General features: G+C 50.0%; 1 protein-coding gene across 2 annotated transcripts; it reads left to right on the forward strand.

Moving 5' to 3' along the window:
- The first annotated feature begins 3,635 nt into the window (after window positions 1–3,635).
- Window positions 3,636–15,956, forward strand: ACTL6B (actin like 6B). Of its 2 annotated transcripts, XM_082361318.1 has the most exons (14): window positions 3,636–3,749; window positions 4,197–4,273; window positions 4,468–4,633; window positions 4,938–5,038; window positions 9,772–9,869; window positions 10,491–10,585; window positions 10,651–10,757; window positions 11,445–11,534; window positions 11,684–11,745; window positions 11,865–11,979; window positions 12,092–12,172; window positions 12,271–12,366; window positions 12,576–12,662; window positions 15,738–15,956. In XM_082361318.1, the coding sequence occupies exons 1-14, from the start codon at window positions 3,725–3,727 to the stop codon at window positions 15,816–15,818; spliced, it is 1,281 nt and encodes a 426-aa protein (XP_082217444.1). In that variant the 5' UTR covers window positions 3,636–3,724; the 3' UTR covers window positions 15,819–15,956. The 2 variants fall into 2 exon arrangements, with proteins under 2 accessions (XP_082217444.1, XP_082217445.1); XM_082361319.1 differs by lacking the exon at window positions 12,092–12,172.
- The last annotated feature ends 221 nt before the right edge of the window (window positions 15,957–16,177 follow it).

Raw genomic sequence — 16,177 nt, forward strand, 5'->3', positions numbered from 1 at the left:
ACTGAAGCCTACGCGCCTAGGGCCCGTGCTCCACAGTAAGAGAAGCCACTGCAATGAGAAGTCCGCGCACCACAATGAAGAGTAGCCCCCGCTCGCCACAACTAGAGAAAGCCCACGCGCAGCAACAAAGACCCAACGCAGCCAAAAATAAATAAATTTATTTAAAAAAAAAAGAAAGGAGGGAGATGGCTATTGATGTAAGGCTAGCAGTCTATGTCATCAGTGAATACATCTTGTCAGTACTACCTCTCCAATATTGCTTAAATCTATCCGTTCTACTGTATGCCAGCTGCTATTACCTTGGTTCTTGCCTATTTCCTGGCCTTTCAGGATAGTCCTTCTCTAATCAACCTACCAAATAGCTGCCAGAAGGTATCTTTCTAAAATGCAAGTTGGATCGTATAACTTTGCTGTTCAAAGCCATGCAGTAGTTTCCCACTGACTCCATGAGAGGGGCCAAACTTCTTTGCAAGACACAGAGGCTGGGTCTTTTCCCCTCTATTAAGAATGCCTTCCACCCCCCATTCCAATTCTACTTCCTGTCAGCTGGGAAATTTTTCATTTTCTCAGTCTTAGTTTAAATATTGCCTCCCTAACCACATCATCGTTTGTGCCCCACTGCAGTGCTGGCTCCATGCCTGTTGCAGTGTTTACTGGACTTTCTTTCTGGGCACTTGCCACCTGCACTAGGGGCTCCCTGGGAAGCCAGGGCACTTGGCTTGTCTGGAAGAGGTCTGGGTGAGAGCTCACCAAGCAATGAATAGACCCAAACAAGATGCCAAATCCTATCCAAGGTGTGGGGTCTGGGGGTCATGGTCCTACCACCTTCAATGTCATTACCAGGTGCTCAGGTTTGGCCAATGTGAGAACCTCCAGATGACTTTACTGAGCTAACTATTTAATCATCCATCTTCTAAAATAGACATTAAACTCAGTGAGAGTCACATCAAGTTATATGAGCCATTTTATTCCCAGTGCCTATCAGGCACCTGGAGAACATCTATGAAATGAATAGAAGTATGGCAACATTTTCCCCAGGACCAATACTCTTCACATGCCACAGTTCAAATCTCAGCTGTCCCTTACCAGCTGAGTGAACTTGGGCCAGTCATTTACCTCTCCATGCCTCTGTTTCCCTTGCAAAATGGGGATGATGATCGGGTCATTATGAGGACTAAATTACTTAATATTTGTAAAGCATTTATAACAGTGCCTGGCACATAGCAGATGCTTTGTGTTTGCTAAGTAAAAACAGGGTTCAGGCATAAACAAGTCAGTCTTTGACTATTTTTCTAGTTTCATCTTCCCCTGACGCTGGTCTCTGCCACCAGCTCATCTCCAACTCTCCTATTTCCACGTATGGACCTTTGCTTACCCTGTTCTCTGGGCGGAACACCTTTCCCACCTTGTTCACCAGTGACCCCTATTTATCCTTCACAATTCAAACTTCACTTTTAGAAGCCTCCCTGGACTCTCAGAGACAGGTAGCCCCTCCCTCCTCTGGGCCTCCATTTCACCCCACTTTCATGAATGTCTGAGCTCCCCACTGCACCAAGACTCCTTGAGAGCAGGAATATATCTTATGCACCTTAGTATTCCCATACCTTGTACAATGCCTGGCACACCGTAGGCATAAAAGATATTTGTTGAATCAATGAATGGATGAATGAAATATATTAATAAACTTTACCTTAACCACTTCCATCATGCAATAGAATATCATGTCAGATCCTATGACAAATGGAAATTGGCCACAGTTGACTGGGCGGTAAATCAAGTCTAGTCGGTAGTTCGCTGACTTTAGCTTTTCCACCAACCATGAGAGGAAAAATCATTTTACCAGATAGACTACAGATTTTTATGAATAAATGGATAATAATATTAAAGCCTCAAAAATGCCCTAGGGATTTTCTTAAGACCCAATGTTTGCTGAATAGCCCTGTGTGCCCAGCTCTCAGCCAGGAACTTGATTCTGGCATCAGACTGAGTCCTCACCACCAGCTGTTCTACAAATGGGGACAGTGAAGCTTGCAGAGGGACACAGGTGTTATGAAACAAGGTCACCTGTCAACTGGCTGATGCGAGATGTGAGTTCTCGTCCTGGCTCCACCCCAGTGGGCTGTGTGACTCAAGACAGGGCCCTGCCTCTATCTGGGGAAATCCCTATAAAATCTAGGAGTTGTATCCATGATCAGTAAGGTTTCCCCTGACTGGGGTAGTTTCTGAATCTGAGATCCTGACTGGGATGGGGGAGGGGATAGTGGGAATTGACAAGGTGAATTAACAAGGGAAGTGAAGCAACATCATTCAATGTCAACAAAAAGGAGAGGTGCAGACCATGAATAGAATCAATTTCCCCTCCAGTGTTCTCCTTTAATTCTCACCTCAGTATTTTGAAAGATGAAGAAATGAGGCGCTGAGAGGTGAAGGGGCTGTTGCAATTCATCCAGGCCTCAGTTTATAGAGGACAATGACTGACCTAGGCTCACTCTGGGACATTTCTGTTTCCCGACTCCTGAATCAGCTCACCCCTCCCACCGAAGCCTCCAGTCTGGGGAGCCAGCACTGGGCTCAGAACCAACCCTGGGCATGTGAAATGCCACTGTCGCCAGTGGGTAACGGATGAGCCAGCTCAAACCATCTGTCCTTTGGCTGAGGAAGGGTGGAGTCCCTTAAAGAATGAGTATCTGATGAGCTGAGAACCTTCAGGGGCATTGGGCCGGCCATCACACAGAACCCTCTTCCAATGCTATCTCTGGTCTTATTGCCCCCCCACCCCTAAACAAGTAGGTGGGAGGGCCCCCAACACATGCACATATGCATATGCACACGAATGCTGACACACTCACATACATACAGGCACACACCTACCCATATGCTCACATAAGAGTCTCTCAGCTGAGCCAGGCTGTCAGAGCCACTCCTTCGCCTTCTCTTTCAAAACTGCTGTGGAGATGGCCTCATGCCAGGAGCCAAGAAGGACCTAGGAGCCTATGAGGGGAAAATCTACTTGCTTGATAAATAACTCCTGAGAAGAACAGATGAAAAGAGAGGGAGAGGGAAAGGAAGCTAAAGCTGGGTTAGCTGAGCGCCATGTGTGAACGTGTGTACATGTGCATACACGTGTGTATGTATAAGGCCCAGGCACCAGAGGACCAGCGAGGAAAAGAGGGACCATCAGAAAGACAACGGTGGCAAGCAACAGGGAGAAAATGGAGACAACCCCTTCCTATACCTCTCCCTCTCCTTCCCTTTCCTCCCTCTCCCAGTGATTTCATTCAGTCCTGGGTATGGCAGAACCTTGCTCAGGAGCCTGAGAATGGACGCGTCTCGGAGACTACGGCGCCCTTTCCTAGACCCCATTTTAAAAAGTAAGGGAGCAGGGGCCCCGTCAGTCACCCTACAGTCTCCGAATGGACAAGGTCTCCATCTCTTGCGTACTCCTGCTCTCTGCCAGCCTATCCATTAGGGCCGGCCTCGAGGTGCTTGCTAATCCCCTCCCCGGCGCCTAAGGTTGAGGTGTCTGCCTCTTTAAAGCAGCGGCCCCCTGCCGGGTTATTGTCTGGCTTCTCAGCCTATCGGCGGCGCCGTTGGGGGCGGGGAGCCTGGCCTCCCGATTGGCCGCCCCGAGCCCCGCCCCGCCCGGGGTCCCGGGAGCTGTCCGGCAGCCTCGGTGCTGATCCCGCCGCCGCCCACGGGCCGCGAGCAGCGCTGAGAGGGCACTATGAGCGGGGGCGTCTACGGCGGAGGTGAGCGAGCCCCGGGCTTCGGGCTCTCCAGCCTGGCGCGGCCTCGCCCGAATCCCAGCGCCCCGAACCCGCGAGACCCAAGCTCTGGGCACCCTGGGGCCTGGCACCTCGGCGCTCGAGCAGGTCTAGCCCCTGGTTTGCGTCCTGCGCCACTCCCACCTTCGACCCCCGCCCCCGGACGTTCGCGCGCACCGGGCCCAACCTCTCTACCATTCAACCCACCACCGCCCGGCCCCCAGCCCAGCAAGGAGAGTGGCCTGAAAACGGCCACTGAGCAGAAAGGGACTTTGGAGTCTTGACCCTCACTCCCAGGACCCTAAACTGTTGGCCGAGCTCCCACCCGCACCGTCCGGCGTTGAAGGTGGCTCTGCCCTGACCTCCTTTCGGAACAATCCAAGAGGAGACAGTTTGGGAGAGATCCCCTCACAAGTCTGTCTCCCCGCACAGATGAGGTGGGGGCGCTGGTCTTTGACATTGGCTCCTTCTCAGTCCGCGCTGGGTACGCTGGGGAGGACTGCCCCAAGGTGAGCCTTCCAGCCCCCTCCCCAAAACCTAGGGCTCCCCTCCAGGCTTCCCGGTGATCCAGGGCTCTCGGAGCCCAGAGAGAAGCTTTGCTGAGTGGGAATGCGGGAGTAAACCCAGGGGTGGGCTGAGGGCCCTGCCATGGGCCTGGAACCGGGCAAGAGATTGATTTCTCTCCGCCCATGCCCCCCTCCAGGCTGACTTCCCCACCACGGTGGGGCTGCTGGCCGCGGAGGAGGGGGGCGGGCTGGAGTTGGAGGGGGAGAAGGAGAAGAAAGGGAAGATCTTTCACATCGACACCAATGCCCTCCACGTGCCTCGGGATGGAGCGGAGGTCATGTCACCCCTCAAGAATGGCATGAGTACGGGGCCCCCACCCACTGCCTCCTGACACAGACTCAGAGCCCACACCCAACAACCTGGGGCACAGCACCCCACATCCACAGAGTCTTCCTTGCAGCGACCCAAGTCCCAGGGATGCCCTCACTTCTTCCCACAGCTGCCTGGTTCCTAACCAGGGGCCACCAGATTCCTGGGAAGGGGGGACTTCTGCTGGAGCTTGTCTTATTTCCCCTCCCCCGGATTTTCCTTCCCTCCTTCCTTTCCTTCCTGTCCCTGGACTCCTGCCTGCCCACCCTCATCTCTCCACTGGTCTCCTGGCCCCAGTCGAGGACTGGGAGTGCTTCCGTGCGATCCTGGATCACACCTACAGCAAACATGTCAAGTCTGAGCCAAATCTGCACCCAGTGCTCATGTCCGAGGCCCCGGTAAGTGCCTCATCCAGCTGCTAGTCAAGCCCTGGGGCCCACCATTCACCTCTCTCCTCAAGCCATCACTCATTCCACTTCGCTTTTCAAACTTTCCTTCCAACTCCATCATCTTCAGCCACTTTCCTTCCTGCCTGGTTTAGTCTCCATGCCTCCCTCTCTCCTCCAGCTCTATCCACTTGCCCTTCCCCCAGTCAACCTTATACACTGCCCCACCACCCCAAGTCCTTTTATGACCTTTCAACTTAAATTCTTTGTCAATATTATATATACATGTAAAGAATCAATTTGTTTTATAAAGTATGTTAAGAAAAAAATGCCATTCATAGCCTCCTCCTTCTATTGCCCCTTTTCCAGAGGCAGTTGCTCTTCTCTCTTTTAGCTTTTTTTTTTTTCTTTTTTGCTATTACCTTTTTTTTTTAACATCTTTATTGGAGTATAATTGCTTTACAATGGTGTGTTAGTTTCTGCTTTATAACAAAGTGTATCAGTTATACATATACATATGTTCCCATATCTCTTCCCTCTTGCATCTCCCTCCCTCCCACCCTCCCTATCCCACCCCTCTAGGTGGTCACAAAGCACAGAGCTGATCTCCCTGTGCTATGCGGTTGCTTCCCACTAGCTATTACCTTCTTTAAAAAATATTTATTTATTATTATTTCTTAATAAATTTATTTATTTATTTATTTATTTTTGGCTGCGTTGGGTCTTTGTTGCTGCGCGCAGGCTTTCTAGAGTTGCAGTGAGTGAGGGCTACTCTCTGTTGCGGTGCGCAGGCTTCTTGCGGTGGCTTCTCTTGTTGCAGAGCGTAGGCCCTAGGCGCATGGGCTCAGTAGTTGTGGCTCGCGGGCTCTAGAGTGCAGGCTCAGTAGTTGTGGCGCACGGGCTTAGTTCCTCCGCGGCATGTGGGATCTTCCCGGACCAGGGCTCGAACCCGTGTCCCCTGCATTGGCAGGCGGATTCTTGACAACTGCGCCATCAGGGAAGCCCCTGTTTATTTTTTTTATTTATTTTTTTGGCTGCGTCGGATCTTAGTTGCGGCATGCTGGATCTTTCATTGCGGCGCGGGCTCTTCGTTGTGGCACGCAGGTTCTCTCTAGTTGTGGCGTGCGTATTTTCTCTCTCTCGTTGTGGCATGCAGGCTCCAGGGCACATGAGCTCTCTAGCTGAGGCGCGTGGGCTTAGTTGCCCTGCAGCATGTGGGATCTTAGTTCCAAGACCTGGGATCGAACCCATGTGCCCTGCATTGTAAGGCAGATTCTTTACCACTGGACCACCAGGAAGTCCTGCCATTACCTTTTACATCTCTAAGTATCACACTTAAATAGCTGATTGTGAATTTTTTAGCTTTAAACATTATCTGTGGATTTCCCACTATAGAAAATGAGCATTTGGCTCTCTTTCCTCCCCAGCCCATACCACACACATTTCTTATTTCTTACCTAAAGTACAGTTGTAGTTTAGGGTTTTAATTGTTTTTTAAGATCAATATTCAGTAATTACACTCTTATTATTATGTATGCTAATCAGGCCTGAACCAGCAATAAACTGTGGTTTATTTTCCTTTCCTGTGCAACTTTTTGTTTTCTCTAGCGCTGAAAATTGTCTTGGTTCTGTTTTCCTTAGTTTTTGTATCTACTTAATAATGTGGCCCTAAATTGTTCATCAGTTATCTATATCTTTTCTCAAGACATTAATTCCTTAAGGTGTTCTATCAATTTCTTCTTCAAGAAATCTCTTCAGGAGCCCACTGACCTGCTCTGCTTTGGACTAGTTACCTTCTATGCAGAAGATGTAGCTATCATCCTGACATCTCCCTTCACCATCATCTTAAGGAAACACTTTTCCCCTCTCCTGTATTAGAAGTCCTGTTTCCTGTATCACATGACTCCTTTTCTTGATTTTCTTCCTTGTTTTCATGGGGCACATCGTCCACTAACTGCCGTAGAAAGGTCATAAGAAGTAACATTTTTGAGACCTTGCATGTCTAACCTTGGATTGATAGTTTAGCTAGGTATAACACTCCAGATTGGAAATCATTTTTCTTTGGAATCTTGAAGGCACTTCTCCAATGTCTTCTAGCATCTACTGTTACCATCAAGAAGGCCAAAAACATTTATTTCCTGATCCTTTGGTGTAACTTATTTTTCTTTCTTAGAGTTTATAAAATTTTCACTTTGTCCTCAGTGTTTTACAATTTCACAATATTATATTGGTTTATTTTTGTCTATGGCTCTGGACACTCAATGTGTCGCTTTATTTTGGAAACCTATGTCTTTCAACTCAGTGAAAAAAATTTACTTACTTGATGATTTATTATTTTCAATTTTCTCTGTTCTCTCTTTTCAGAAATCCTATTATTTGGATTTTGTACCTCCTGAACTGGTCTCCTAATGTTCTCATCTTTTCTGTTATGTTTTCCATCTCTTTATCTTTTTCCTCTAATTTCCAAGATATTCCCTCAATTTGTTTTTCGACTCTTCTATTGAGTTTTTAATTCATTCCTGCTCCTGTATTTTTATTTCCCGGGAGGTCTTTATTATTCCATGAATGTTACTTTTTAAAGCATCCTATTCTTATTTCATGGGTGCAATATTATTTGTTATCTCATAGGGATATTATTAGTTTTGTCTTTGGAAGTTTTCATCTCCTTGTATAATTATTGTTCTTCCAAGTTGCTTTTTTTCCCTGCCCTTTCTTGGGAGTCTTTATCTCATTTCCTAGGTTTTTCTCAGATTTCCACAAATCCTTGGTTGTCTGCATATGTTTAGGAATGGGGGACTAAAAAGCTGATTGGGAAGGGGGACTTGCTGACTGCAGTCTTTGTTATAGGATGGTCTGACTGGGATGTTGCATCTTTAGATCTTTGATGTAACTCACAGGGAAGACTTCCAACCTGAAGACAGGACTGCCCGACCCCTTTCTGGAAGCCAAGTGAGCAAATAGGGCTGATGTTATCAGCATTCAATATGCATGGCATCACTTAATTCCCCTCTTTTAAGTATAGTGTCCTCACTCCCAACAGTGACAAGTGTCCCACCAGTTCAGAGACCCTCAGTTTTACTCTCTCCAGAGAATAAACTTCCACTCTTCTGCTGAGGTTGGAGTGGGCAATAGCCTAGTGACATGGAATTAGGATGAGAGTTTAGGGATCTGTTACTTGAATAGCTTTGAGCAATCTTATTTTATTTCCCCTTTCCTTACACTTCCAGAGGTACCTGGAAGTTCCTGGAAGTTCAGAACTACCGATTCCCAATCCCTGTGAGGATTCTGCCATTTAACACAGGCTGTTGTTGGCTTTTTCCACTACCAGTTTAGGAGTCAGCATTCTTGACTCTGTTAAGTCAGTTACTGCTCACCTAACTGATTTCCAGCCTTCAAAAATTTGTTGCTCTTTTCTCATTTCTTATTCTTCTCAACCTTTAAGGGTTTATGCCTCTCTGCCTCTCTCTCAGGAAAAATTCACATGACATAAAATTAACCTTTTTTAAGTTAAAAATTCAGTGGCATTTAATACATTCACAATGTTCTGCAACCATCACCTCTATCTAGTTTCAAAACATTTTCATCACCCCCAAAGAAAACCCATTTTCATTTAGCAGTTTCTCTCCACTCCCCCTGCCCCCAGCCCTTGGCAACCATCAATTGACTTTCTGTCTCTATGGATATATCTATTCTGGATCATTCATATAAATGGAATCATACAGTATGTGACTTTTTATGTCTGCATCATTTCACTTAGCGTAATGTTTTCGAGGCTCATTTATGTTGTAGCTGACTGAGTGCTATTCCATTGTATGGATATACCACAATTTGTTTTTCCATTTATCTGCTGATGGACATTTGAGTTATTTCCACCTTGGCTGTTGTGAATAGTGCTGCTGTGGGCAGCTTGAATTTGAGTACCTGTTTGCAATTCCATTGGGTATATAACTAGGAGTGAAATTGCTGGGGCATGTGATAATTCTATGTTAATTTTTTGAGGAACTGCCAATCATTTTCTACAGCTGAGCCATGTAACCTTCCCAACAGCAATGGACAAGGGTTCTGATTTCTCCACATCCTTTCCAACACTCGTTATTTTCTGTTTTTTCGTTTTGTCTTGTTTTTAAATTATTATCACCACCCTAGTGGGTATGAAGTGGAATCTCATTGTGCTTTTGATTTGCATTTCCCTAATGGCTAAAAATATTGAGCATCTTTTTATGTGCCTGTTGGCTTTTGTGAGTTTGGTTTTTTTTGTTGTTGTTTTTTAAATTAATTCCCCCTCTATTATAGTTTTGCTGGGATCTTGGGAGGGAATAAAAGTAGATGTTTGTATTCAATCCAACATTTTTACCCAGAAGTCTTCTTCCTCAGCTTTCTTGCCTCTGAGATGATTAGAGTGAGGAAGAGGGATGTACTGGCGGCTGGGGGTAGTGGGGCTGAAGTGTGTATTGCACAATCAAGAGCACTGGGCTACGAGTCAAGAGACTGTGACTCTAGACCCAGCTCGACCAAGAGCTTTCTGTGTGATCTTGGCCAGTTTCCCTCTCTGAGTTTTGTTTTCTTCAGTTGAGTTTGAATTGTGATCTTTAAAGTTCTTTATAGTTCTCACATTCTAAAGATCTATGAGGGTCAGGGGACCTGACCTCTGTCCTCAGCGCAAGACACGTGTTGGGGTGGGGGGTATGTACGTGGATCGGTGCCTTTCCCGTCCTGAATCTTGCCCTCTTGCACTTTCTCCTCAGTGGAACACACGGGCCAAGCGGGAGAAGCTGACAGAGCTGATGTTCGAGCAGTACAACATTCCTGCCTTCTTCTTGTGCAAGACGGCTGTGCTTACTGCGTATCCACTGGGTTAAGCTACTCTGCCAGAGTGGAGGGTCAGGGTGGGGTGTGTGGCGTGCTGAGCTGGAGGCTGGGCCTGATTCTGTGGAGAGTAATATCCTGGATGGGGGCTAAGTGCCTTGGACCTTGGAGTGGCCAGCTCAGCGACCCTTTCCCATTCCTTGGATCAGGCTGAGCATTGAGAGTAGGGACAGGTAGGCAGCAGGGGCTGGGGCTGGAGGGAGGAGGGAAGGGTATATGACACTGACGTGTTTGTTCCCTTCCCAAGCAGCCAATCAGCATTTATTTTATTTAAGGATCTGCCTTGCATTGAACCCTATGCTAGGCAGTGGAACGATATAGCCCCTAATTTCAGAGAGCCCATGGGACATAGAACTAAACCTAAAGAGAGGCTGGGAGCTCAAAAGGAAGGAATAGAGGAAGAGAGTGTGATTCAGAGAAGAAAAAAGTGACAAGGGTCTCAGCTGCCTTTCTCTAACAGATGGGTCACAAACTAGAAGGAGAGATTTGCAGACTGGGAATGGGCTGGATCCAGGAAAGAAGAGAGTGACTAGGCCAGACTCGGGTCCCAGCCCCCTCTTGCTGCTGCTGTCTCTTTGACCTACCCATCCCACACCAGCTTTGCAAATGGACGCTCCACAGGTCTGGTGCTGGACAGTGGGGCCACCCACACCACGGCCATTCCAGTGCACGATGGCTACGTCCTGCAGCAAGGTGGGGCCTCGGCAGGGGTCGGGGGTGCCTTGAGGGACCAGGCCCTGACAACCCGTCCTTTCCAGGCATTGTCAAGTCACCCCTGGCAGGGGACTTCATCTCCATGCAGTGCCGAGAGCTCTTCCAGGAAATGGCAATTGACATCATCCCGCCTTACATGATCGCAGCCAAGGTGGAGCCTCTGGGATGTCCTGGGCACTGACCCTATGACTGTCGACCCACTGACTCATCAGATATCAGGGTGGGGAGCAACCAGGCCCCAGAAGGACCCTCAGCCCTCAGTTTGCAATTGAGGCATCAGAGATCTGGACAGGCTGAGGGATATGGCCGAGGTCCCACAGCCAACTGCTAGCAGGATGTGTATGTGAGGGTCAGTGTGGTGGGTTCTGGTGTCCAGTAGACCCAGGTTCAAGGTCTGCTTCTGCCACAGAAGAGCTGTGTGACCTAGAGCATGAGACTGAAGCTCCCAAGCCTCAGTTTCCTCCCCTGTAAAATGGAATAACAGCACGTAGGGCTGCCGTGAGTGTTAAATGAGACACTGCATGCAAGGGACCCCCACGTGGAACATGGATCCATAAAAGGCTGTTTCCTTAAGGTCTGGCCACCTACTGGATTCCCCAGGCCCTCAATCTTCTCTGACCAAAGCCTTTCAGATCAGCTGTACCCACTGCACACATGGCATCGGTGGGGATGGGCTCTCCCCGTTCTCTCTCCTCTAACAGGGAAGGGGGAGAAACACCTTTTCTGGGCAACAGAGCAGAGAACCCAGTGCCCGTTAGCTGCAGAGCTGGCAGTGTGGTCAGGGTGGGCTGGGCCAGTGTGGGATGGGGAGGGGTGCTCACAGGCTGTGTCCCCACAGGAGCCCGTACGGGAGGGCGCCCCCCCAAACTGGAAGAAGAAGGAGAAGTTACCCCAGGTTTCCAAATCCTGGCATAACTACATGTGCAATGTGAGGCGCTGGAGAAATCCCCCAAAAGCCCCACCCCCCATCTCCTAGTCCCCTGCCATGAGCAGCGGGGAGGGACAGAGGCCCTGCAGGCGGGGTGCGGTGGGGCCTGAGGTGGGAACCCAGCCCTCACCACCTCCCTGGGTTCTCAGGAGGTGATCCAGGACTTCCAAGCCTCCGTGCTGCAGGTCTCAGACTCTCCCTATGACGAGCAGTAAGTGCAGCTCATGGCTGGGGGGTGGGGGGGGGGGAAGGGGGCAGGCCTGGAGCTCAGGGGGGACCGCTGGCCTTCTGGGAGCACCCCCAAGCAGAGTCTTGCTCCTTCCTGGCCAGGGTGGCTGCGCAGATGCCCACAGTGCACTACGAGATGCCCAATGGCTACAACACAGACTATGGTGCGGAGCGACTCCGCATCCCGGAGGGCCTGTTTGATCCCTCCAATGTCAAGGTGGGGCTGGGTGGAGGGCCCTGGATCCTGGGGTGTGGGAGAAGCTGGGAAGGATCACAGAGGTCTGGGAGAGGGGACAGAGGGCCCAAAGCCCAGTCACCTTTCTCTGCAGGGCCTTTCGGGGAACACCATGTTAGGTGTGGGCCACGTGGTGACCACCAGCATCGGCATGTGCGACATTGACATTCGCCCGGTGAGGCCCAAGCCTGAGTCTTGGCAGAGGGGCCCAGGAGAAGCGGGGGGGAGGGAGGGGCTGTCCCGTGACTGCTCACTCCTCCTCCCTGCTCTCAGGGCCTGTACGGCAGTGTCATTGTCACTGGTGGGAACACGCTGCTCCAGGGCTTCACTGACAGGCTCAATCGAGAGCTTTCCCAGAAGACTCCACCGGTAGGAACCCACCCCTGGCCAGGGCCCTGGACTCCAGTCCTGGCTCAGCCCTTCAGGACCAAGTCCTTCCTCCTTCCCACACATCAAGCAAACGTTCTGGCCACCAGAGTGGCCCCTTCCTGCTGTGGCTTCCCAGTCTTCCCTACCCCCAGCCCTGTCCCTTCCCAGAAGCCAGGTGTCTGCTTCCCACAGCCCCTCTTTCTCCCCAGAGCATGAGACTGAAGCTCATCGCCAGCAACAGCACCATGGAGCGCAAGTTCAGCCCCTGGATCGGGGGCTCCATCCTGGCCTCACTGGTGAGAGGGGAGGGGCCTGGCCTAGCGCTGAATGTGGGGAAGGGCAGATCCAGACAGCCCCCATCGCCTTGCCTGCCTCCTCATTCATTCATTCAACAAACATTTATGAAAGGGCAGTCAGTGCTCCCAGAAAGGTGGATCCTACATCAGGACACAAATCAGGGAGTGGAGGACAGGAAGCCGGAGAGGTTGGCTGGGATGAGATTGTGGTGGTCTTGTGTGCCAGGGTGAGACCCTGAAGGTTTGGGGCAAGGTGATGTGACGGCCACAGGCACGTTTGGGAAGGTTATGTCAGACATGAGTCTTTGGGGATCAGGGTATGAGCTGGATGTGAGGGGACCTTGCCAGGAGGTTCTTCCTATTGTCCTGGAGTCATGGAATGGGTAGCAGTGGGGATGGGGTGGTGAGCAAGGGGCAAACAGAAGGAGGCTGGCAGGTTGGTTCTGGGGCGGTAGGTGGGGAGTTCAGTCTGGACCAGCTGCTGGGATAGAGGCAAGACGCTGAGCGAGAGGTGAAGGTGCAAACTGCATCTGGGGGGGCAGTGTCAGCCACACAGAGGGGGACAGCAGGGCCATGACAGGACAAGGAGGATATCCACTAGAGTGGGTGCCCCCAAGGAGACAGAAACAATGGTCAGAGTGACAGGAGACTGAACCCCTGAAGTTAGCTCAGGGCTGAGCGTGTGTCAGCCACACAGTTGTTGAGGGCCTCCTGGGCACCTGAAGTGGACAGACAGGCCGACCTAGTCCCCGCCTCTGTGCATGGGAACAGTCTGGAAGCCGAGACAATTAAACAGGAGGTCATCACAAAGTGTGGGGTGTTCCTTCAAAGGAAGACTTGATCTCGTTCAGGGGGTCATGAAGGGCCTCTTAAGGGGCACTCAAGCTGAGATGAAAGAGTGAGTAAGAACTTATGAGGCAAAGTGGGAGAGAGGGTGCTTGGCTCCTGGGGGGAGCTAGGCAAGGCCAAAGGCAGTGGGCAGATGCTTTGAGATCTGAGTTGGGTGAGCTCACCTGGGCTGCGGAGCAGAGAGTGGATTGGAGAGGGCTGCTGTGGTCTCCACTGTGACCTGCGTTTGACGGCGGAGCGGATATCAGGGGGTGGAATTGAAAGCTTATCAGAGGTCTGACTGACAGAATGTGGACACTGTTTGGATACGCGAGGTAAGAGGGAACGGGGTCAAGGACGAGGCCCAGGATGGGCCTCCTGGCAGTTCTGTCCAAGAGGAATGTAATGTGAGCCACATATGTCATTTAAAATTTTTTAGTAGCCATATTTAAAAAGAGTCCAAAGAAACATGTGAAATTAAGTTTTAAGAATATATCGTATTTAATCCAATATATCCAAAGTATTATCATTTCAATATGTCACCAATATAAAAATGAAGATGTTTTACATTCTTTTCTCTGGATTTAGTCTTCCGTATCCGGTATATATTCGACATGTGGAGCATATCTCATTTCGGGCTAGCCACATTTCAAGTGCTCAGTAGCTCCATTTCAAGTGTTCCATGTAGCGAATGGCCACTGGATTTGGACAGGGCAACTGTAGAAGGTGAGAAAGACCAGAGAAGCAGGTTTGGGGCAGGTGTGGGCGAAGATAGTGAACACAGCTGTGGACATGTTGAGGGTGAGGTCCCAGGGGACACTGAGGAGGAGGTGTCCAAAGACAGCTGAGTACAGTAAGTCCCCTACTTATGAACCTTTGGGTTTCAAACTTTCAAAGATGCGAATGTGTGTTCGCATGTCCAATCACATAGTTAGTTCACGTGTCTGGCGTACATTGTCACATGCGTGTATCCTCCACAAGTGATTGTGCTTTTGTGTACTTTACTGTACAGTACTGTAGAGAGTACAGTAGTACAGTACTAGTAAAAAATAGAAGTGTTCATTTCATTGGTACTAGTGCAGAACTTCTTAGAATATGCAACCTTAGAATAAAATATTTCTTTAAAACTTATATTTCAAGCCCATAAAATAATTTCACTCTGAAGAATTTTGAATAGGAATGTACATTAGATATTATAGATATTGGAATGATAGATAAAAATCAGATACCGTCTTTTTAATCCAGTTACTTCACTGTGACCACATTTGTTAAAACTGCGTTCAGTATTATGTGTGGTCTTTATGATTTCTTTGGATCCCTAGTATCTATATTTATTTCAGCAGACATAATATACTTGTGGGAAAAGTATTATAAACCTATTAAAGTACAGTACTATATAGCCGATTGTGTTAGTTGGGTACCTAGGCTAACTTTGTTAGACTTAGGAACAAATTGGACTTAAGAACATGCTCTCAGAAGGAAACTCGTTGGTATGTAGGGGGCTTACTGTATTTGGGTCTGGAACTCAGCGCGGAGATCTGCACTGGAAACCAGAGATGGTGGGAAGGGTGGGGCCTTGGCACGTGAGCAGAAGGGAGGGGAATGACCTGGTCCAGGAAGGCGTGTTCTTCCTGGACACGCCAAGGGACAGAAGCAGGGACACACACACTAACTTTCAGGCAGAGGCAGGACAACCACAGAGAGGGTGCAGTCTGAAATGCCATGGCTGGAGACCCTCAAGGCGCTTGTTTCAGCGGGAGGGTGGAGGTGGGGCGCCAAAGTGATGACATCCTAATATCCTGATGTTAGGTGGTGTCGGAATGGTGGGGAGGGAGGAGGAAAGATTTTTCTTGGGAAGGAGGGCGACTTGGCGTGTTTGGAAGGCCTGATGGAGTGATAGGGTATCTGGTGGAGAAGGGATGTGGAGTGTTGGGGCGCCGGTTGGCTGGCCTGGGGCTGTAAGCTCCACCTCCCAGCTCGAGAACAGCCCTGGGCCCCGGGCAGACTGGTGCTCAATAAATACTTGTTGAATGAATGAATCGTGGATTGAACGATATGAAGCGGGCATTCGCCCTCTGAATACGAAGGAGGGGACAGGAAGATGGGGCAAGTTGGTGGCTGCGGGAGGGCTGTGGGCTTGAGAGGAGGCGGTTCCGAGGGGTCGAGCCTGCGCGGGAGGAGTGTGGGGAGGCGCTTCTCCCTCTCTCCAGGGCCTCCCTGACCGCCGATGTCGCCCCCTCGACCCAGGGCACTTTCCAGCAAATGTGGATCTCCAAGCAGGAATATGAGGAGGGCGGGAAGCAGTGTGTGGAGCGGAAGTGCCCCTGAGGGCGCCCGCTCCCCATCCACAGGCCCGCCTGCAGCGGTGGGGGAGGGAACGCGAAAGCAAGGAGATGGTTTCCCCCACCTCTGCTCCGCCAGCGCAGATCGAAGCCCCCAACGCTCCCAGCGCCCGCTTTTCTTCCCTTCCCCACTCGTCCTCTTAGATTGTGATGTTTCTGGGTTGAAAGGAGTAAAAATGTTTTAAGAAAAAAAAAAAAAAGTTGGCCTCTTTGGGGGTGGGCAGTGGGGGCAGGGGTCTGGAGAGAGGAGAAGGGAGGACCACACCTATACCCATTCGGAATCGCACGGTGGACGCCAGGGCAAGGTCTGCGGGCGGGGGCAGAGCCGTAGGAGCCACGGATGCC

The sequence above is a fragment of the Balaenoptera borealis genome (assembly GCF_965194805.1).
Source record: "Balaenoptera borealis genome assembly, chromosome: 16".
Classification (NCBI taxonomy): domain Eukaryota; kingdom Metazoa; phylum Chordata; class Mammalia; order Artiodactyla; family Balaenopteridae; genus Balaenoptera; species Balaenoptera borealis.